The 24,123-nt window shown below is 43.6% G+C and overlaps 1 protein-coding gene across 1 annotated transcript in view; it reads right to left on the reverse strand.

The window, feature by feature from the left end:
* Positions 1-2,512: 2,512 nt before the first annotated feature.
* The window catches only part of SURF1 (SURF1 cytochrome c oxidase assembly factor), a 32,818-nt gene continuing 11,207 nt past the window's right edge, over positions 2,513-24,123 (reverse strand). Inside the window, exons 3-9 of the mRNA XM_073599514.1 lie at positions 18,826-18,950; positions 18,149-18,231; positions 17,383-17,574; positions 12,772-12,844; positions 12,331-12,493; positions 3,203-3,284; positions 2,513-2,760 (exon numbers count right to left, since the gene is read on the reverse strand). Of these exons, the coding sequence (XP_073455615.1) occupies positions 2,694-2,760; positions 3,203-3,284; positions 12,331-12,493; positions 12,772-12,844; positions 17,383-17,574; positions 18,149-18,231; positions 18,826-18,950 (785 nt within the window). The 3' untranslated portion in view covers positions 2,513-2,693. The remainder of the gene's footprint in view (positions 2,761-3,202; positions 3,285-12,330; positions 12,494-12,771; positions 12,845-17,382; positions 17,575-18,148; positions 18,232-18,825; positions 18,951-24,123) is intronic.

Below are 24,123 nucleotides of genomic sequence, written 5' to 3' on the forward strand. Positions count from 1 at the left end.
TACCATCACATAAGCCTGAAGTGACCCCCAGACTGCAAAGCTGGGGGGTCATCGCCATTTGGTGAGTGGGGACACATGTGGGGGTGGCGTTTCTGCACCTGAAAAGCCCTAGAGCGACTGTGGTCTATTGCGCATCAAAAGTTTTTTCCATTGCGGATTACAATATTCAGCACATTTATTTGGACTTTATTTGTATGTTTTGTGCTTTGTATATTCACATGTTTAATAACATTTGCGAGCGCACTTACCATAATTGTTTGAACCATGAATTCTGAGCGCTACCAGAAAATCCTAAAGGAGAATGTACAGCCATCAGCTTGTGACCTCAGGCTCAAGCGCACTTGGGTTATGCAGTAGGACAATGATCCAAAACACAACAGCAAGTCCACCTCCAAATGGTTCAAAACTCTGCTAGATTGTAAGCTCTAACGAGCAGGGCTCTCTGATATTCTCTCTGATACTCTCTGACCTCCTGTATTGAATTGTATTGTTATTGTACTGACTGCCCTGATGTTGTAAAGCGTTGCGTAAACTGTCAGCGCTATATAAATCCTGTATAATAATAATAAAAGCAAAATTTAGGTTTTGAAATGGCCTAGTCAAAGCCCGGACTTAAATCCAATTGAGATGCTGTATCATGACCTTACACAGGCCGTTCATGCTGGAAACCCCTCCAATGTTGGCTGAATTAAAACAATTCTGCAAAGAAGAGTGGGCCAAAATTGCTGCACAGCAATGTGCAAGACTCATTGCCAGTTATCGCAAACGCTTGATTGCAGTTGTTGCCACCAAGGGTGGCACAACCAGTTAATAGGTTTAGGGGCAATTACTTTTTCACATAAAGCCAGACAGATTTGGACAGCTTTTTTGCCTTAATAAATGAAACCATCATTTAAAAATTGCATTTTGCATTTACTCTGGTTATCTTTGTGTAATAATAAAATTAGTTTGATGATCTGAGTCATTTAAATGTGACAAATATGCAAACAAAAAAAAAATCCTTGATGGATTTGCTAATGTGTTTTGGATCATTATTATGTTGATAGATCCATTCCCAGTTCAACTTCAACTTTCAGACAGATGGTCTCCCATTCTCATTAGTCACACTTTGATATTATGCAGAAAGTATAGTTGACTTACTGACTGCAAGCTGCCCAGGCCCTGAAGCAGCAAAACACTCCACACATTCAGTTTGCAAAAACATCTCTACTCTTACTGTGGCCAAACGACCCTATCTTTGATTTATCGCTCCACAACACATTGTTCCATAAGGCCTAGTCTAAGCCCATATGGTTAGTGGCAAACAGTAATGTTCTTTTTGGACAGAAAAAGCTTGTTCCTGGCACACCTCCCATGCATATTAGATTGGTGCGCCCTTTGATTGTGGACGCCCTCACTTTGATACTATTGCAAGCATTATCTGCAGACCCTGCTACAGTAGATTCTGGCGTTCTTTTGAGAGTTTGTTTAGAATGCAACAGCTATCTCTTGGGTTGAATTTGCTGGGCCTGCCAGATATGGACCAATTAGAGGCCATTTGAAATATATGCCACTAAATTAGTTTCTTTATATTGTAATGATTAATTTCAAAACTGCTGTGTTAATGCTAGTTACAGACGTTTCCCATAATTAGATTTTATCTGTTAGAATGTATCAAACAAACAGAAAAGCAAAAGATGGAAACATCAGAACTCATCCCATCATCCCTATGCACACACTGACAGTCTCTCACCTCTCTGCCCTATGCACACAACACTGATGGTCTCTACCACCATCACCTTGTTGCCATAAGTACAAACTGTCGGTCTCTGCCACTATCAGTTTCCCACTGCCACATGTACGATGGGAATCTCTGCCCCCACCACCCCTCTGCCATGTTTACACATCCCCTTACCCCTATGCTGTATGTACACTTTGCCAGTCTCTATCACCATAAACTTTTTGAACTGTACACCTTTTCATGGGAAAGTGAAAATACTTTAATAAAAATTGGGCATTTAACACGCAGCAAAAATAAAGGTTCATATCGTGCCTTAAGCCGTGTATACACGGGCGGACTTTTCGACTGGACTGGTCCGACGGACTTTTGACGGACTTCTAACTGACTTTTTAACGAACGGACTTGCCTACACACGATCACACCAAAGTCCGATGGATTCGTACGTGATGACGTACACCAGACTAAAATAAGGAAGTTGATAGCCAGTAGCCAATAGCTGCCCTAGCGTTGGTTTTTGTCCGTCGGACTAGCATACAGACGAGCGGATTTCTGGGTCCGGCGGAGTTACGACGTAAAGATTTGAAGCATGTTCCAAATCTAAAGTCTGTCAGATTTTCGACTGGAAAAGTCTGCTGAAGGTCCAATGAAGCCCACACGCGATTGGATTGTCCGATGGACTCGGTCCGTCGGACCAGTCCAGTCGAAAAGTCAGACCGTGTGTACGCTGTATTACCCATGTTTATACATACACCTGTTTACTGTTTTCTGAAACCCAAAATAACCACAATTCAGTTAGATCTCAATAATGATGGAATATATAATTCAGAACGTGCAGAAATTATACATAGTGGTAATTCTCTGCCACCTTGCAACAGTCAGTCCTTGTCCATTTTAACCACACATCAGCGATCTAAGTCAGTTCACAGCCACATACTGTCTTGTATTTATAATTGGTTTTTAGAATATTCATCAGCTAGAGTGGAACTTTCTGTACGAATTTCTTGAACCACATGAATGTAGTGGCAGCACAGAGACCATACCTGTAAAATAAAAGAATAATTTCACAATTAATGAGTTTGTCTGGCTTCAAATTGAAAAATAAGTCTTTCTACTATTAACAAGCTACTGCTGAAAAAGCATTTCTATTCTGATACAATGGACAGATTTTTAAGAAGGTAGGGGGGAACAGGGGGACACTTTTCAAATTATAACTAGCACACAAGCTGCATTTGCTGGATGCCAGGGTTCTGCACCAGTACAGTAGTTCTTAAGAAACTACTGCTTTATCAGTTCTGGAGAAAACATATACTCCCAGTTGTCAGTGCTTTTACAGATTTATATCCGGGACCCGACTTTTTAAAACCCATTTCTGATGCTGCCAATGGAAGCTCTTCTTTACGGTTACTACACTGGGCTGACTGACTCAATGAATTCTGCGCTCATTTTTCCATGCTTCCTTAATAAAAAGGGAAATATAATTACCATGTAACAATGTACTGCATGTGCTCATTCCTCAATGTTACCCTTGTCTGTCCTCCAATGGGTCCACCAGGAACTGTGTTGGCTGTGATAATATGCAAACAGTAGTTAATTGTACAGTTTCTCTTTTGCATTATACACAAATAGAATATCATTAGGCCATGTTCAAATTGGTGAGCTGTGTTCTGGGTGAAATGCAATTGTACTGTATGTGCCTTCTACACACGGTTTTAGGTGGATCCCATTCACTACTATTACACTGTGCGTTTTCTGCAGCATGCAGGACTTTAATGCGCTTTCATGAAAACACACAGTTAAATAGAAGTCAACAGAATTACTCATACAATTGCGCTGTGCCCAAACTGCATTGCACCAGTGTGAACCCGACCTTTTTTGAGGGAGAAAATACTTTTTTGTACCCACCAAATATTTTTTCCCCAATAAGTCATTGCTTTGGGTATAGCTACTGGCTCAAGGAGGTTGTACAGTATGCAAATCAAAAGAGGCAGAGCCCCAAATGGCTGGGTACTGTTGGTCTGGCTCCCTTTCAAATAGTCAAAGATAGAACTCTAAGTGGAGGAGTGTCCTCTGGTCTAGTGTGAAACAAGTGCAAGTAAAGTGGTATCATATGGTTCGGGACGCTACTGCTGTATGGACCTCACAATTTATTAATAATAACTATACTACAATTGTGTATTTACTATACCTTAACATACAGAGGCTGGTTGTTAGTTTCTTACTGCACTGAAGTTTTAAACAGTGTATTTGTTTTTACGTCTTTACAAGGTTGGCTTTTTGTTTCTTATTTTCTTTTTCACCCCTTTTCGTTTTTCTCCCTATTTATGGGGAACTGGGAAAAGCGCTTTGCAGGCGCTTCGGCAGCGGTGCCGATTCATTTCAATGGGCAGGGGGGTGGAGGAGCAGTGTATTCACCACTCCTAAACCCCTCCAAAAGATGTTGCTTGCAGGACTTTTTCTAACGTCCTGCAAGCGCACCGATCCAGTGTGAAAGCACTCGGCCTTTCACACCGGGGCTGCAGAGGAGGTGTTTTCAGGCACTTTACAGATGCCTTACAGGCGCTATTTTTAGCCCTTTAGTGCCTGAAAAATGCCTCCAGTGTGAAAGGGGTCTTACACATACAAAATAAGGGTGTCTGTCCTCCAATTAACTTTGGAAGAAGATTTTTGCATTTTTTATGTCTTTACACAGAGCATTATTGGTTATAAATTGGCTTGAAGGTCAAATAAAAATTCTGACACTTGTAGCATTTTTCTATTCCACCTATATATTTAAGAAAATGAAGCTGTTTATTTTTCGCAAATCTTGATTTATTTTTTTTTTACTACCACTTTAATATGACAGCCACATTAAGCAGGTGAAATAAAGTGGATGATAATTCTAAATGTAAAACATGCAGTCCCCACAAAACCTCCAAAAATGCAATAGATTGTGGCATAAAAACAATGATCTGCAGCACATCCTGATTACGAAGACAACTTAGAGCCGGTTCACACTAGAAGCGGCATGACTTGCAGGTCGCCTCACCGAGGCGACTTGCACATGACTGCCACGGCGACTTGCAAAACGACTTCTGTATAGAAGTCTATGCAAGTCGCCCCCAAAGTAGTACAGGAACCTTTTTTCTAAGTCGGAGCGACTTGCGCCGCTCCGATTAGAACGTTCCATTGTACAAAACGGGAGGCGACTTGTCAGGCGGCTAGGTCGCCTGACAAGTCGCCCCCGTGTGAACCGGCTCTTACTGATTTCCAAGTGGGTCTGGAGAGAATAACATCATGAAGCCAATCTGCCTGGCTAATTCTAACTTTACAGGAAAAAATCTTTCATAGTGCTGATAGTCAATAAGTAGGAATATTGCCTTCACATCCTTTTCAAAAGATGCATCTGCAAGGTATGTCTGTAACAGTATCATTTATCCAGGACACATTATAGCTAGCAGTAGCCAGTCACTTTCACTGGACTTGTTCTGTAATGCTGAAGATGTTCCACCACTTATCTATGCACTTTCCTCACTTTGAATTAATTTTGGAAACATATCCCTGCATTTATAAGCACACAAGTAACTCAGTCACCTTAATCCAATCACCATGGTGTCATTAAATGTGTGAGGGCAGATTTTTGTGTTGTGAAAACACATTTTTCTAATTAACATAATCCAACTAAAATGATACCATGAAGTTAACTTATGCCTACAGGAATATGACTCAAGCAATGAACACATGGACCAGATGCAATCACCATGACAATTGGATTTTAATAATTATTTAATGAAGGCTGATCTTCCTTAAAGTGAAGATCAGCCAAGACATCAGTTTTTGGGTAAAGTAGAGAAGGGTTAGGATCTCTGTCAGATATTTTTGCAGTGTTTGTCACTGGTTGGGGAGTTTGTTCTAAGGACACAACAGGAAGACCTAGGAAATCTCCTCAAATTAAGGGGAAAACCCATCCTTGGAGGTGATCACCAGAGCCTCAGTTTTCCTCTCACCTCCTACTATAGTGTCTACTGAAAAAATTGTCTTTTCATTTTCTATTCCAGGCACAACGGTCACCAGAACACAGCAAAGACATTTCCTAAAGAGGCAGAAAGCAATAAAAAACTAAAACAGATATATGTCTTAACACTTCTACACAAAAACAAAAAAAAAACTAAGTTACTTACTGGTAACGTTCTTTCCCGGAGTCTTTCAGGACAGCCACCTGAGAGACCTTGGCTCTTTCCCTCTGTAGAAAACACCGTGCCAGCCTTCTATAAATTTCCTCCTCCCCTGCTGGCTCCTCAGTTCTTTAAAGAGCACCTCCAGTCCGCTAGGGAGACACAAGAACATATGATACACATAGTCAATTTTATCACATTTCCTGTAAGGAAATCTTTATGTCTTAATATCCATCTGGGTGGGTACCCGGCTGTCCTGAAAGACTCTGGGAAAGAACGTTACCAGTAAGTAACTTCGTTTTTCCCCTAATCGTCTTTTATGACAGCCACCTGAGAGGATAACCGAGCACTTACCCTTAGACCCCATTCACACAGGGACGACTTGTCAGGCGACCTAGTCGCCTGACAAGTCGCCTCCCGTTCTGTGCTATGGAACCGTTCTAAGGGGAGCGACGCAAGTCGCTCCGACTTAGAAAAAGGTTCCTGTACGACTTCGGGGGCGACTTGGGGCGACTTGCATAGACTTCTATACAGAAGTCGTTTTGCAAGTCGCCCGGGCAGTCGTTTGCAGGTCGCCTCGCTGAGGCGACCTGCAAGTCGTGTTGCCCCTGTGTGAATGGGGTCTTAGGGCGGGACCATGTTGCCGCTTTACAAATCTGTTCTGGGGTTGCTCCAGCTCTCTCTGCCCGTGACGCTGCCATTGACCTCGTGGAGTGTGCCCTGATACCCTCTGGGATCTGCATGCCTCCTAACTTGTATGCCTGTTCAATGACGTCTCTTAGCCATCTGGCTATGGTGCTTCTTGAAGCCTTGTGCCCTTGCCTAGCTCCAGAAAATAAAATAAATAAAGAATCCATCTTTCTAAGTGTTTTTGTTACCTCTAAATAATGCAAGACGCATCTCCGGACATCTAAATTATGGAATTTTATTTCTTGTTCTTTAGAAGGATTTGAACAAAATGATGGTAACACAATCTCTTGGCCTCTGTGAAATTTCAAGGCCACTTTAGGCAGAAATCCCGGATCCATTTTAAAGACTATGCGATCCGGGAAAATCTGACAAAAGGGGGGTCTAATTGATAGGGCCTCTATCTCCCAGACCCTTTTGGCTGTAGTAATTGCTACCAAGAAGATTGCTTTAAGTGTCAGCATTTTCCGGCTGCAATTTTTTAATGGTTCAAAGGGTTCTGCTGTCATAGTTTCCAACACTAATGATAGGTCCCACTTTGGAAAGGCTGTACTCTGTATTGGCCTCTGCCTGCTCACGGATTTAAAGAGTCTGATTATCCATGGATTTGATACTAAACTTCTTTCCTGGTAAACCGACAGTGCTGACACTTGACTCTTTAATGTACAGAGGCTTAGTCCTTTATCTACACCACTCTGTAGAAACTCTAATGCCCTGTACACACGGTCGGACATTGATCGGACATTCCGACAACAAAATCCATGGATTTTTTCCGACGGATGTTGGCTCAAACTTGTCTTGCATACACACGGTCACACAAAGTTGTCGGAAAATCCGATCGTTCTGAACGCGATGATGTAAAACACGTACATCGGGACTATAAATGGGTCAGTAGCCAATAGCTTTCGTCTCTTAATTTATTCTGAGCATGCGTGGCACATTTTGCGTCGGATTTGTGTACACACGATCGGAATTTCCAACAACGGATTTTGTTGTCGGAAAATTTTATAGCAAGCTCTCAAACTTTGTGTGTCGGAAATTCTGATAGAAAACGTGTGATGGATCCCACACACGATTGGAATTTCCAACAACAAGGTCCTAGCAAACATTTTCCATCGGAAAATCCGACCGTGTGTACAGGGCATAAGACTGCCACTGAGCTTTGTGTTTTGAAGTTGTTTTCTGTGCACCATCTGCAAAAACATTTCCATACTCTTTGGTAGATATTACGTGTCTCAACCTTCCTGCTTTTTAGCAGTGTCTCTATTAAACGGCTTCAGAACCCTTTTGCTTTTAGCAGCTGCTCCTCATATACCAGGCGGCTAAATTCCACCTTTCCACCTGGGGACAGTACACTGGGCCCTGAGAGAGTAGATCTTCCTGGATTGGTAGCAATCAGGGGGGCTCTATGGCGAATTTTTTGAGCATAGAGAACCACAGTCTCCAGGGCCAGTGAGGTGCTATGAGAATCAGTGATGTGTTCTCTGTACGCAATTTTCTTATCACCGCTGGTTGTAGTACTGGTGGGGGAAAGTCATAAAAGAACATTTGTTGAACGCCCACTTTTGTGCTAACGCATCTACCCCGAGCGCTCCATCCTCTCTTCTCAGGGAGAAGGCGGCTCGAACTTTCCTGCTTTCTCTTGAAGCAAATAAGTCTACCTGAGGTGTTCCCCATTTTTTTGTAATCTGCTTGACTACCTCCTGTTTTAGTACCCAATCGCCTTCTCTCACTTTCTTCCTGCTGAGAAAATCTGCCACTTTGTTTAAATCCCCTTTTAAGTAGACTGCTGATAGAGAGTATGTTTTCCTCTCCCCAGTTCAAGATTTCCTTTGCTAAAGAATACAGGGCTCCGCTTCTGGTTCCCCCTTGTCTGTTTATATAGGCGATTACCGATGAGTTTTCAGACCTGACCTGTACACGATGTCCTCTCAACACTCTCTGGAACGAATGAAGCGCAAGCCATACTGCCTTTAACTCTTTTCAATTGGACGACCTCATCCTCTCCTCCTTCTCCCAAGTCCCTTGTGTTATTTTGGAGTCTAAATGTGCTCCCCACCCGACGCCGCTTGTGTCTGTGGTTAGGGTTCGGGAAATGGGTAGGATCCATAGCCGTCTTTTGTTTAAATTTTCTGCTCTTCTCCACCACCATAGTGTCCTTTTTACCCTTGCTGGTATTAATACTTGTGTATCCAGTGACTCCTGCTTGTGATCACATATCTTTAATAGGAACATCTGCAGTGGTCGAAAATGTAGGCTTGCCCATTATACCGCTGGGATTGCAGACGATAGCAACCCCAGCGTTGACATTATTTTTCTTATTGAACATGATAGATTGGCCTGTATTGTTTTTATTTCTTTTTGAATTTTTTTCTATCTTCTCCTTGGGTAGGAGCATTCTTTGTTGAACAGAGTCTATCATATGTCTCAAATACTTTATTCTGTTGCGTGGGTTGTAGATTGGATTTTTCTAGATTTATCAACTAACCTAGATTTTCTAAGAATGTCCGTGTTTATCTGAGGTTTTCTAGCAATCTCCCGGGAGATTCTGCAAAAAGGAGAAGGTCGTCTAAATAGGCAATGATGGATATGCCTTTTAGTCGTAATGGTGCCAGAGCTTCTGCCAGAATTTTTGTAAAAATTCTGGGTGAAGAAGAGAGGCCGAAGGGTAGAGCTCGGAATTGAAGGTGTATGGTTTCTTTTCCTGTTTCTATTGCTAACCTTGGAGACTTCTGACAACTTTGATGGTATGTGTAGGTACGAGTCTTTTAAATCTTGGGAAACCATGTATCAGTATGAGGGTAACAGAGCCTTCACTGAGTATATGGAATCCATTCTGAATCTCTTATTAGTTATGGATAGATTTAACGGTTTGAGGTTGAGGATTGGTCTGACCTTTCCCAAGGGTTTTTGTACTCCGAATATATGGGAGTAGAAGCCTTGTCCTTTTTCTTCCTTTGGTACCTTGATGATTACACCTTGTTTCCTGAGATACTTTATGGACCTCATTAACCCTCTGGCCTTTTCTCTGTTCTTTGGAAGCTTGGTGGTGTAAAACCTGCTTGGGGGTGATCTTGAGAACTCCAGGCAATACCCCTCTCCTATTGTTCTCAAGATAAACTGATTGGAGGATATCCTTTCCCATTGCGAGAGGAAGGCCCCCAGTTTTCCTCCCACTGAGACTACTTTGTCATTGTTTATTTCTTGTTTGCTCAGGAGGACGAAAAATCGCTCCTCCCTTGCCTTTCCCTCTCTGTCCTCAAGGTCTTTTCTGGTTCTCCACCTTGGGTGCTGAAAACAGGATTTTGTGTCCCCTCTTTGCTTCCTTTTATTCTGCTGAGGCTGACTCCAGGTTGCTTTGCGTTTCAGCGGGAATGCTTTTTGTCTGCTGTACGGTCCAGCACTTTCCCCAACCCTGGCCCGAACAGCAGATCCCCTGTAAAAGGGATCCCGCAAAGTTTGGCTTTAGATGCGCAGTCCCCCTGCCATGTCTTTAGCCATAGGGCCCTTCTTGTAGAGTTGGCTAGTGCCGAGGATCTGGCCGCCATGCGTACCAGCTCTGCTGATGCATCCGCGATATACGCGATGACTCGCAGAAGAGTGTGAAAAGAGGATAAAATCTGCTCTTTTGCAGTTCCTTCCTCGATGTGTGCCTGAATCTGGTTCAACCAGAACCCTACATTTCTGGCTACTAACGTGACTGTCATGGCTGACTTTAGGCTTCCCACTGTGGAGTCCCCTGATTTTTTTAATAGGGAGTCCATCCTCTTATCCAGATAAGACCCCCATATCCTCAAAAGCTAAATCTGTGTGCCTCAAAACCTGTGAGAAGGCCGCATCTAGCTTTGGGGTTTTGTTCCATACTGATGGTTCGTCGTCTGAAAATGGAAACCGTCTTTTTAAGGCTTTAGAAAAAAAATGTCTTTCTTTCTGGTTCCTGCCATTCTTCTTTAATTGCCTCTATTAGAACCTCATGAACAGGAAAATTCTTCTTTTTCTGTTCTCCTAAAACCTAATACATTTGATCATGCAGGGATAAAGGTTTCTTTTCAGTTTGTATACCTAATGTGGTATGAATGGCTCCCAGGAGATGGTCGACCTCTTCTAAAGAGAGCTTGTATCGGGAGGGTTTTCTGGAATCCCCTTCCAGAGCTTCACCCTCTGATTCTTGGGAGCCAGGCTCCTCTTCTGCCTCCTCCCTAGGGGCTACTGAAGGGCCTGCAGTAGTGGAGGGTGGTGCTTGTGTTTTTGGTAGTGCTGTCTGTACTGAAGGAGGAGCAGTCTGCAGTTGTGGGATCTGAAACCCTTCAAAGAAGGTCTTAAAGGATTTAAAGGTACTGGATAGTTCCTTAACAGATGCCGCTTAATCACTGCCCTGCTCAGTGGAATGTTCCTGTACTAGTTTGTTAATACATTCCTTACATAATGCTTTCCCCCAGGAATCTTTAAGTGTATTTTTACAAGAAGGGCACCTCCTCTTTGAGTTGTGAGAGGGCCAGGTTTTGTCTGTTTTCTGAAAAGACAAAAAAATAAAACCCCACAGTATTAACACTGCCGTAATCCTTTCCTGCAAAACTGCAGGTGCAGAGCATCTTCATGTGGGTTTACCTCACCCGAGGCCCCATGAACCACCCTCTGACACCAGAGGGACCTTTACCTACCCCCCTTCCCCCGTCCATGTACTCCTTTGGGGGGGGCGGTGGGTTCAGGCCAGGGGAGTTCCACCCTAGGTTCCCCTTACCTTAACATGGCTGGAGCTGGTCTCTGCTGGAGCAGTCTGGTCCCTTCCTTCTGCATCCGACATTATGGTGCCACCACCGGAGCCTTTGCTGTGTCTACAGCATGTGCGGCTCCTCTCCAGACCATGCCTGACTCCTTTTCATGATTCGCGGCCGGAACCGGAAGCCGCGAACTTGGAAGTACACGCCCCTTTTGCCAGACGTGATGTCACCCAGTGCCGTGTGGTCTCAATACCCGGCGTGGTTTGCACTGCAGTGCTACACGCTGCTGAGGGTATGAGATGGCTGGCCATGTACCTCCTGCTACCGCGCTCGGTGCTGAAAAGGAGCCCCCCCTGACCTCCGCCTGCACTCAGGGATGCGGGGGTGACAAGATTTTCTTCCAGGTTAGTTTTTTCCTGGTCTGCCCAAGGAGCCTCTGCTCCCTTTTAGGACATCTGCCTGAGCCTCCTGACTTGGTTCCACTGGTGTCTCCCCTCTGGAGGAAACACAAATAACTGAAGAGCCAGCAGGGGAGGAGGAAATTTATAGAAGGCTGGCGCGGTGTTTCTCACAGAGGGGAGGAGCCATGGTATCTCAGGTGGCTGTCCTGAAAGATGATTAGGGGAAAATACGTTTCTTATTAGAGTTAACTACAACATTCTGGAAAGTAAAGTACACAATGGGATTGATTTACTAAAACTGGAGAGTGCAAAACCTGATGCATCTCTGCACAGAAACTAATCGGCTTCCAGGTTTTTTGTTGAAGTTTAATTGAACAAGCTAAAGTTAGAAGCTGATTGGCTACCATGCACAGCTGTACCAGATTATGCACTCTTCAGCTTTAGTAAATGGACCCCATTGTGCTCTGTGTGTTTCTCTTAATACCACAATGGTTTATAAACAGTGATTAGTGTACAATGTCCCCGCTTCCAACATGGGGAGGGGGAGAGGGAAGGAGGGAAGCAAGGAGGGAGGGAAGGAGTGGGGGCTTTATTTTCTGTAATGACACAACACAGATTAATTGCCATGCATCAAATCTTGTCAGTCTTACCAAGACTAGCATCAACAAGTATCGGCTCTGCCCCAGTCAGTTTTGCCATGGCTTCCACATCCCGGTAATGCCATCTGTTTCTCTCAGGATCATTTTTCGGAACAAATGGCTTGCGCTTCTCTGAATGTCTCACAATACCGACTAAATCCACTTCTCCTTCTACCTACAGGAAAATAGAGGACAGCATCTTACACTCCTCCTGCATTGTATATACGATAAACACTTTATTGTATAAGGCACTTCTTCCTTCCTCCTTCATTGTCTAGTGTAAATGTCACCAGTACCTTCTTCCTGCATTGTATACTGTACTCATACTGTAAGCTCTCCCTGTCCTTTCCTACTTCAATGCATACTGTACACCACTCCTGTCACTTTCCCCTACAAACTATACTGTACTCCTTACTTGTCCTTTCCTTCTGCATTTTATATTTTTTTTCTCACCTGTCCCTTTATCCGTGTCTCAGGATTAATCTTCTTTCTGGGGATAAAACCTCGGTTAACCAGGATTGTAACTCTGGAGAAAGAGAAAAAGACATATTTACAGCTCTAGACTCCTAACTCAATGTATCAGAGGTTAACTGTTAAACAGTCATGTAGCTGTAATAATATAATGCACGTGGCTTTGTAGCACTCTTATGCTAAAAACATATTATGCATTATAATATTTTGGGTCCCCCTATCCCTTGTTAAAAAAAAAAAAAAAAAAAAAAAAAAAATAGAAAAAACAAAACAAAAAACTTTGCGCATTTGCTAAACATGCTCTAGGGCTGCCCCATGGGTCTTCTCTAGTGATCAAGCATCGGTCTTCTTCAGGGTTCAATGATGCCCAGCATCATTCAACACATTTCCTGTGAGCCTTGGGTGTCAGGGACACACCCCCTGGGGTTGCATCACCAAAACACCTTAAGAGGAAAGCTACAGAAAACATCAGGAAAAGGCATCACATTTTTATCCTGTCATTTGATACATTTTTATTTAACCAAGATCCCAGATCTAAAAATGTTAAAAACTCCTAATATATACCTTGCTGCACAGAGTTATTTTGTGACTGCATAGAGAAATGTAAAGAATGCAAACATGGCCTGAATGCTGGAATATGGGGGGGCTATTAATAATCTGTGCCTCTCTAGAACCATAACAATTAAAATATTATAACCAAGACCCCAATACCGAACAGGTATATATATATAACATCACAATACCCCTAACCCATATATAGCCACATTTCCATTACTACACCCCTTACTCCATATACAACCACTACTTTAGACCCCCTTTTCAGGCGTTTTAGTGCTAAAAATAGCGCCTGTAAAGCGCCTCCCATGTGGGAAAGGCCGAGTGCTTTCACACTGGGGCAGTGCACTTGCAGGACATTAGGAAAAGTCCTGAAAGCAGCATCTTTGGGGGAAATGAATGGGAAGCGCTGCCGAAGCACCTGCAAAGCTCTTCAGCAGAGCAACACGAGCGCTTTTAACCCTTTATTCGGCCGCTAGCGGGGGTAAAAGCGCCCAGCTAGCGGCCGAAAAGCACTGCTGAAACAACGGTAAAGCGTCGCTAAAACTAGCAGCGCTGTACTGCTAATGTGGCCGCGCTACAGTGTGAAAGGGGTCTTACTCCCGAAAATCTTTTTTAACCAAAACCCATAACTATACCTTTTACAACATATAAAACTATATTTCTATTACCATATGCCCACCCTATATACAACTGAATCTCTAACATTGTACCCTCCCCACTAAATATATAAAATATTCCTACTGCTAAACCCCACTCCATATATAATCGAAGTGTCTTTATTTTACCCAAACCCTATATACAACCAAATTCAGGAAACAAATCCAAATTACTGTAACCTCCCATCCTTTATAAAACCAAATGTACAATTCTACACTCTTCACACCATAAACTAAACAAATCACCCTTGCTATACCTCCACCCTATATATAACCAAACTCCCATAACGAATCCCATTCATCACATATACAACTGAATTCTCAGTACTATATCCCCCACACCATATACTATCCCATTACTACACTGCCGCCCCATATATAATCAAATTCTCATAACAACATGACTCTTCCAGTATACAAACAGATCCTAATTACTATACTCTCCTATCCTATATACAGCTGTATCCTCAGTAATAGCAACCCCAACCCATAGATAACCAATATTCTGGTACTATGCCACTCATACCATATATAATCAAATCCCCATTACTATAACCATACCCCTATTAATACTTATAACCAAATTATAACCCACCATTTTTATAACCAAACTCCCCCAGTACCATACCCTCCACACCACATTCCAACCAAATTTCCATCACTATACTTCCACTCGATATATGATGACATTCCTATTACTATACCTCCCAACATATAATCAAATTATCATTACTACACCCTCCACCCTGTATAAAACCAAATTCCCATTACTATAATCCCCACTTTATATACTCCATTCAACCAAAACATTATGACCACTGACAGGTAAAGTGAATAACATTGATTATCCTGTGACAATGGCATCTGAATGTAGGTGAGATATATCAAGCAGCAAGTGAACTGTTGTCTCTGAAGTTGAAGTGTTAAAAACAGAAAAAATAGGCAAGCGTAAGGATTTGAGCGACTTTGACGAGGGCAAAACTGTAATTGCTAGATGACTGGGTCAGAGAAACTCAAAAACTGCAGCCATTTCGAGATTTTTCTCGGTCTGCGGTAGCCAGGACCTACTAAATGTGGTCCAAGGAAGGAAAACTGGCGAGATAGCGACTGGGTCATGGGCAGCCAAGGCTCACTGATACATGTGGGGAGTGAAGGCTGGCCCGTGTAGTCCGATCCCATAGAAGAGCTACTGTAGCTCAACAAAAAGAGAATGATAATGCTACTTGTAGCTCAACAAAAGGATAATGCTGGTTCTGATAAAAAGTTGTCAGAACACACAGTGCATCGCAGTTTGTTGTATATGAGGCTGCATAGCTGCAGACCAGTCAGAGTGCCCATGCTGACCCATTTCCAAAGCCAAAAGCACCTACTATGGGCATGTGAGCAACAGAACTGGAACACGGAGCAATAAAAAAATAATTCTCCTTATCCCAATCAAATCGAGCATCTGTGGGATGTGCTGAAAAAAGTCAGATCCATGGAGGCTCCACCTCATAACTTATAGGGCATAAAGGATCTGCTACTAAAGGTTTACTACCAGATATCACATCATACCTTCAGAGGTAAAGTGGTGATCATACCTCCACGGGTCAGGGCTGTTTTGGCAGCAAAAGGGGGACCTATTCAAGATTAGGTGGGTGGTTATAATGTTATGGCTGATCTATGTATAGTGCATCCGGAAATTATTCACAGCACATGACTTTTTCCACATTTTGTTATGTTACAGCCTTATTACAAAATGGATTAAATTCATTATTTTACTCAAGATTCTACAATCAATACCCCATAATGACAACGTAAAATTATTATTTTTTTTTTTATAATCTTTGCAAATTTATTAAACATAAAAGATGAGAAAAAAATCAATTACATACACATACTGTAAGTATTCACAGACTTTGCTATGACACTCAAAATTCTGCTCTGGTGCATCCTGTTTCCACTGATCATCCTTGAGATGTTTCTATAACTTGATTGGAGTCCAACTGTGGTAAATTCAGTTGACTGGACATGACTTGGAAAAGTACACACATGTCTATGTAAGGTCCCACAGTTTACAGTGAATGTCAGAGCCCAAACCAAGTCATGAAGTCCAAGGAATTGTCTGTAGACCTCCGAGACAGGATTATATTGAGGCACAGATCTGGGGAAGGGTACAGAAACATTTCTGCAGCATTGAAGGTTCCAATGAGCACAGTGGCCTCCATCATCCATAAATGGATAGGTTTGGAACCACCAGAGTGGGCCGCCTGGCCAAACTGAGCGAACGGTGGAGAAGCGCCTTAGTCAGAGAGGTGACAAAGAACCTGATGGTCCCTCTGACAGAGCTCCAGCAATTCTCTGTGGAGAGAGGAGAACCTTCCAGAAGAAAAACCATCTCTGCAGCACTCCACCAATCAGGCCTGTATGGTAGAGTGGCCACACAGAAGCCACTCCTCAGTAAAAGGCACATGACAGCCCGCCTGGAGTTTGCCAAAAAGGACCTCTCAGACCATGAGAAACAAAATTCTCTGGTCTGAGGAAACAAGTATTGAACTCTTTGGCCTGAATGGCAAGCGTCATGTCTGGAGGAAACCAGACACCGCTTATCACCTGGCCAATACCACCCCTACAGTGAAGCATGGTGGTGGCAGCATCATGCTGTGGGGATGTTTTTCAGCGGCAGGAACTGAGAGACTAGTCTGGATCGAGGGAAAGATGAATGCAGCAATGTACAGAGACATCCTTGATGAAAACCTGCTCCAGAGCGCTCTGGACCTCAGACTGGGACAAAGGTTCATCTTACAACAGGACAACGACCCTAAGAACACAGCCAAGATAACAAAGGAGTGGCTATGAGACAACTCTGGTAATGTCCTTGAGTGGCCCAGACTTGAACCCAACTGAACATCTCTGGAGAGATCTGAAAATGGCTGTGCACCGAGGCTTCCCATCCAACCTGATGGAGCTTGAGAGGTCCTTCAAAGAAGAATGGGAGAAACTGCCCAAAAATAGGTGTGCCAAGCTTGTAGCATCATCCTCAAAAAGACGAGGTTGTAATTGGTGCCAAAGATGCTTCCACAAAGTATTGAGCAAAGGCTGTGAATACTTATGTACATGTGATTTTTTTTTATTTTTAATACATTTTCAAAGATTTCAAACAAACCTCTTTCACGTTGTCATTATGGGGTATTGTTTTGGAATATTTGAGGAAAATAATAAATGTAATCAATTTTGGAATAAGGCTGTAACATAACAAAATGTGGAAAAAAAGTGAAGCGCTGTGAATACTTTCCGGATGCACTGTATATTCTAATTCCTAGTATTATACCTCTTAGATCATCTATTATTTCCCCCTGGCATGTCAATCCCCCTCTGGTAGATCTATAAAATAACATACCCTAAGTCAGTACAGTAAAATGGAGTGATCACATGGGCCCCACTCTCAGTGTTTGATGTGATCTGCCCGGCCTCTCGAGCCTCCTTTGCTGGGTCCATCAGTGTGCGGGGCTGTACATACAGCTCCTTGGAGTGATCAAAATAACCTCTCGCCTTCACGGGACGATACTCCAATTTTTCCAGTTCTGCTGGGCTAAAGACACATAGAAGTGAGACAATAATAGAAGCAGAGACAATAATTTAAATCCTTCTTGTGTTGCTACCTGGAAGTCTGGAAGAAATTACCTGTTACTAATTTCAGCTATGCTAGGACCTGGACGTATAGTGAATATCACCTGTTACAAACTATCTCAGCCATGTTACTTGGAGGTTTGACTATATCCCCTTTACTATTTATTACAGTGGTCCTGCTGTCTGGCAGTCTGAAGGACACCACCTGCTACTAATTATCATAGTTGTGCAGCTAACTGGAGATCTGAAAAACGTTATGGGTTACTAATCATCTCAGTTGTGCCTCTACTTTGAAGTCTAGAGAATATCATCCCTTAATAGTTATCACAGTCATACCGCTATCTGAAGATCATTATCTGTTACTGATTATCTTAGGAATTTTTCCACCTGAAAGTCTGAAGAACCTCACCTGTGTTTGCCCCCTGTGGGCCACAATCTGGGAGACCCTGGCCTAGATGAAGCTTGTAAAAGGAAAAGAAAGTAGCATCATCAGGCCAGTCATACTTAACTATGTATGCAAAGTCAGGAAGACTCACTCAGTCGTAAGAGGGATCGGTGTAGCGTTAACTTGAGACTCCAGTTGCTCTATGAGTTTCAACTTCCACTTCCGTCGCTGAACCTGGAACAGACATAATGGTAACGTGCTACAGTGGCCAATCACCTTTTTCCCTTTCAAATTCCAAAACTGCAGTATAGGAAAACACTGCATTCATGAAATAGAACGTCCAAGCAATCATGAATGTTTTTAAAGCCCAACTCCAGGAAAACTAAAAAAGTCCTCACTTGCAGTGGGACTTCACCCATGATGCAAAGGTTAACAGCTCTTTTTTGTCCAAGGGAGGGGAAAAGCACTTTTACTTACCTGGTCCTCTGCTTCCCCAGCAGAAGTTGCTCCTCTAACTCTAGCAGTGGACTGTGCCTCAGCGACCATGTCCATTGCAGAGCTATGGTCCCTGCAACGATCTTGACAACATGAGAGGCATATGATCGCCAAAGGGTAGGGCATAGGAGGCCACAGGGACTGGTTTAGCAATAGCCTGTGGGAGCATAAGATCAGGTAAGTAAAACTGCTGTACCTGGTCCCCCTAGACATAAATGAACAGTTAGCCCTTGCAGTGTAGCAAACCAGCCACTTCTAGGCTGGTTTATAAAGGGTGTTTTCAGGGGCTTGCTTCTCCTTGCTAGGAGTGTATTGTAAAGTCAGACACTTTACCTGCCAGGTACCCAGGCTAAAGGTAGCAACAGGTATAAGCAGCAGAAACCATTTCAAAAACTGGTCTTCACTGGATTCAGTTGATGCGGAGGAAGTATAGAGTCTGTGCGATTGGGGCCCGGGACCTGTAAGACATACAGAAAATAAATGGCTCTGTCCCTTGAAGGATCTGCACCTAAATTTACCAAACTGAATCTTCAGCTGGTGGGATAATAATAAATCGCACACAAAATTAAATAACATCCCATGGTGGAAACTACATGCAAAATATGTCAGAAGCCATTTCTACTACAAAACATATTGCCTTTTCATTCTACCCTCCTGACAATTATTGAGAACCTGACATAGAAGTTTCTTCCTCTACAAAGCCAAGCCTTATCCCTTCATATTAAACAAAGATTAGATGTGCATAAAAGTATACTGTCAGACCACAACCTTACATTAATTTCTATATGATGCTTGCACCCCATTTCCCCTAACTTGTTCTTCCTGTCTTTTTATGGACTTTGAAACCACCTGAAGGAGAAAGGCCCTTTCACCCATTCCTATTTTCATGTTATTCTCATTTTACAATATGTTAATCCGTCCTCCACAGGGACAATAGCCATCTTAAATAGGAAAGGAGACTTGAATCAAACTTACTTTTTACCAAAAAATATAAAGTCCTCAATCTGCAATAGGATACAGGAAATTGGATCTAAAAAGACTTTAACAAGGTTGTACACAATCCCCAATCTGCTGTACTGCACAAATCCAACTACTCCAAACCATTGCTAGAGAGTTGAAGCTGAGGAGAGAACCTTACATCACATCCTGTGCGGGTTTACCAAGCCTAAAAGTAAAAATTCACCTTCTCAAAGAAAATGAAAAGGTGAACACCCTACACCCTCCCAAACCCCTGGTCACTGCTGCACTTACATGTGTGGACTAATAGCTGGCACTGCCCATGCAGCGGTCTTGGGATTTAAAAGCCCCGCTCTTCTTTTTTCAAGGACTTCTGGGAAGCTGAGTGGAAGAAGAGTGGGACTTTCAAATGCCCAGACCGCTGCACCACCTGCATGGGCAGTTACAGCTAATTGTGCAGTAGGGAGAATGGGTGTGGGAAGGGTGTTAATTCACCTTTTCATTTTTCGTAATGTGGATCTGTAGGTCTGCTGCTCTTTCCATATTGTGCTATATACACAGCATACTTGCAAATTATGGCTCCTTCTGTGCTCACAGTTCACAGCCGTCCCTCATCCCTTCAGTCCGCTGCCACTGACTTCTACCAGGTCCTCACCTGTCCACTTTGGCCATTAGGTGGCCACTGACAATCTAACTCCTGCACATGTGCATGTCATGGCCCCACAATTCAATTCTAGGCATCTTAAAGATGCTAGGAGTTGGCAGGGAGTGTACACTGAACTGCGAATGTACCGCAGGTAATGTACACTTAAACAAAAAAATATACACTATAATTCCATTACCAAGAAACTTTAAAGCAGAGCTCCACCCAAAAGGGGAAGCTCCGCTTGGTTGCATCCTCCCCACCTCCACTGCCACATTTGGCACTTTTTTTTTTTGGGGGGGGGGGGGGTAACTGTTTTGACAGGTACCTGCTCCCACTTCTGGGTAAGATCAACGATCTATGACATTTTCAGGCCCTTCTCCTCGCCCCCGCTGCCTTCTGGGACACACACAGGTCCCAGAAGACGACGGGACCATTTAGAAAGCACAGCGTGACTCGCGCATGCGCAGTAGGAAACCTGAAGCCTTCACTGCTGGTTTCCCTTACTTACAATGCCGGTGCCTGCACCGGCTGAGTGACGAATTGGCTCAAGGTGTCAACATCGCAAGATCCCTGGACAGGTAAGTGTCCTTATATTAAAAGTCGGCAGCTACAGTATTTGTGGTTATCCAGAATCATTGATTTTAAAGAAATAGCAGAACAAAAACCTCAGCAGTTAAAGGAACATTTGATAAATTTAAGAGATGGCATTATTAGACTGAATTTGTTAATACAGAAACATAAAAAAGTGCCAGCAGAAAAATAGGATTTTTTATAACAGCTTAACTGTAAAATCCTTTTCTTTTGATGTACATCACGGGACACAGAGCCTCAGTAATAACTGATGGGTTATATAGGTATCACTAGGTGATTGGACACTGGCACACCCTAACCAGGAAGTTCAACCCCCTATATAATCCCTCCCCTTGCAGGGATACCTCAGTTTTGTAGCCAAGCAATATAAGTGTATTAGAAGAGGGGCGGGACCTCTGTCCCGTGATGTACATCAAAAGAAAAGGATTTTACAGGTAAGCTGTTATAAAAAAATCCTATTTTATTTTTCATACATCACGGGACACAGAGCCTCAGTAATAACTGATGGGATGTCCCAGAGCAATGCTACCTGAGGGGAGGGGAACCACAACCAAGTAGGGTGCAATCAGACCTGACGACCCTCTACTGCTGCCTGCAGCACACTACGCCCAAAGGCGACATCCTCATGCCTTCTCACATCCACCTGATAAAATCTGGTGAATGTATGAACTGAAGACCAGGTTGCGGCCTTGCAGATTTGAGCCATAGAGGCCCGGAGATGCACTGCCCAAGAAGCACCAATAGCCCTTGTTGAATGTGCCCTGATCTGAAATTAAGGAATCTTCTGTTTCAAACCGTAAGCTTGAATAATCAATTGTCAAATCCATTTAGAAATGGTAGCTTTTGACGCTGCCTGTCCTCTATTGGGACCCTCTGGCAGCACGAACAAAACATCCGTTTTGCGAATTTGAGCAGTTGCTTCCAGATAGGTCTTGACTGCTCTTACTATATCCAAAGAATGTAGAGACCTTTCTTCCAAAGAACAGGGATCTGGAAAAAAAGGAAGGCAGAACAATGTCTTGGTTTAGATGAAAATCTGAAACCACCTTCGGTAAAAAACTAGGATGAGGGCGCAATACCACTCTATCCTAGTGCATAATCAAATAAGGCTCTTTACAGGAAAGAGCTGCTAATTCTGATACTCTTCTAGCAGAAGAGATGGCTACCAGAAAAATTAACTTCCTTGTCAACAAGACCAAAGGAATCTGACGTATTGGTTCAAAAGGCTGTTTCTGTAAAACAGACAGAACCAAGTTCAAGCCCCAGGGGTTTAGGGGCACCTTAACCGGAGGATTAAGACGCGTCACCCCCTGCATAAAGTTTCGGACCAAAGAATGCGAAGCAAGTGGTCGTTGAAACAATACTGATAAGGCCGAGACTTGGCCCTTGATGGTACTCAAGGCCAACTTCATCTCTAATCCAAACTGTAGAAAATCGAGGATTCTACCTATCACATATTTTCTGGGATGCCAACCCCTGGATTCACACCAGGATACATAAGCTTTCCAGACTCTATGATAAATTACTCTGGAAGCTGGCTTCCTTGCATTGATCAAAGTAGATATCACAGGACCTGAAAGCCCACGATTTTTCAGAATGTGGGTTTCAATAGCCAAACCGTCAAATTTAGCGTTTGTAAGGCAGGATGGAACACTGGACCTTGAGATAACAGGTCTGGGCGTAATGGTAGGGTCCACGGGGAACCCACCGTCATCCTTACTATTTCTGCATACCAGGTCCTCCTGGGCCAAGCGGGGGCTACCAGAAGCACCGACTTCCTTTCCTGCCTGATCCTGCGAAGGAGTCGTGGCAGTAGCAGAATAGGCAGGAATGCATAAATCAGTGAGAACCGATGCCACAGAATCACCAACGCATCTGTCCCGCATGCAAGAGGATCCTTTGCCCTTGCCACAAATCTGTCTATCTTTTTGTTGAATCGGGATGCAAAGAGGTCTACATCTGGAACCCCCCATCTTTGGCATATGGCCCAAAAGACGTCGGGATGCAGAGACCATTCCCCTGGGAGTAACTGCTGGCGACTTAAATAGTCCGCCTGCCAGTTCTCTATCCCTGGAATGAAGACTAGCGATATGCATGGCACCTGCTTCTCTGCCCAGACTAAGATCTGGTTCACCTCTCTTTGAGCAGCTCGGCTCCTGGTGCCTCCCTGATGATTGATGTAAGCCACTGCTGTGGCATTGTTGGACTGGATCCTGACTGGGCAACCCTGTAGCCTGAGAGTCCAGGCCTTTAGGGCTAGATATACCGCACTGATCTCCAGAACGTTGATGGGTAAGGTTCCCTCATTTTTGGACCATACCCCTTGGACTGCAGACTGTTCCAGAACTGCTCCCCAACCCGACAGACTGGCATCTGTTGTTACCACCGTCCAGGTCACCTCTAGAAAGGATTTCCCCTTCTGTAGGTTTTCGGGTATTAAGGTCCATCGGAAAGTCTAATGCCTGAACCTTCTTGTTCCAGGCCGACAGAATACTGTGTTGCAACAGTCTTAAATGAAACTGAGCATAGGGAACTGCTTCGAATGAAGACACCATCTTTCCTAGCAGCCTCATACAAATGCGGACAGAAGGACCCTCTTGGTCCTGACTACCAGAATCAACTCCCTTAAAGCAGTGATCTTTGCCTGAGGTAGAAACACTTTCTCCTGGCTTGTAGCTATGATCAAACCCAAATACTCCAGTCTTCTTATTGGTTTTAGGAAAGATTTTTCTAGGTTGAGAATCCAACCTAGGTGTTCCAGATACTTGACTGTGGTCCTCAAGTTCCCGTTCAAAGAGGCTACCGACCGGTCTATCAAGAGCAGGTCGTCTAGGTATGCTATGACAGTTATACCCTGAGGCCTTAATCTGGCCAGAGGAGGAGCCAAGATCTTTGTAAACACTCGAGGTGCAGTGGCTATCCCAAAAGGGAGAGCCACAAACTGGAAATTACGCCCACCTATCTCGAAGCGTAGAAACTTCTGATGAGCAGAAAAAATGGGCACATGCAGATATGCATCTCTGATGTCTATCGATGCCAGAAATTCTCCTCCCTGCAGGATGGAGACTACTGTCCGAATTGATTCCATGCGGAAGGACCGAATCCTTAGGAATCGTTTCAGATCCCTTAGATCCAGAATGGGTCTGACATGCCCATTTGGCTTTTGGACCGTAAAAAGGTTGGAATAAAAGCCCAATCCTTGATCCTTCGTGGGAACCACCATTATGACCTCTTGCGACAAAAGTCGCTCTAGCGCTAGAAGGAGCGACTGCTTTTTCTCTGGATCTCAGGGGACACTTGATCTGAGGAAACGAGGAGAGGGGAATTCTTGGAACTCAAGCTTGTACCCTAAAGTTACCGTGGAGATTACCCATCTGTCCTGGAAGTCCTCCTGCCAGAGCTTTGAGAACTGTAGCAGTCTCCCCCCCACTCGAGCG

This window comes from Aquarana catesbeiana, linkage group LG09 (genome assembly GCF_042186555.1).
Source record: "Aquarana catesbeiana isolate 2022-GZ linkage group LG09, ASM4218655v1, whole genome shotgun sequence".
NCBI classification, from domain to species: domain Eukaryota; kingdom Metazoa; phylum Chordata; class Amphibia; order Anura; family Ranidae; genus Aquarana; species Aquarana catesbeiana.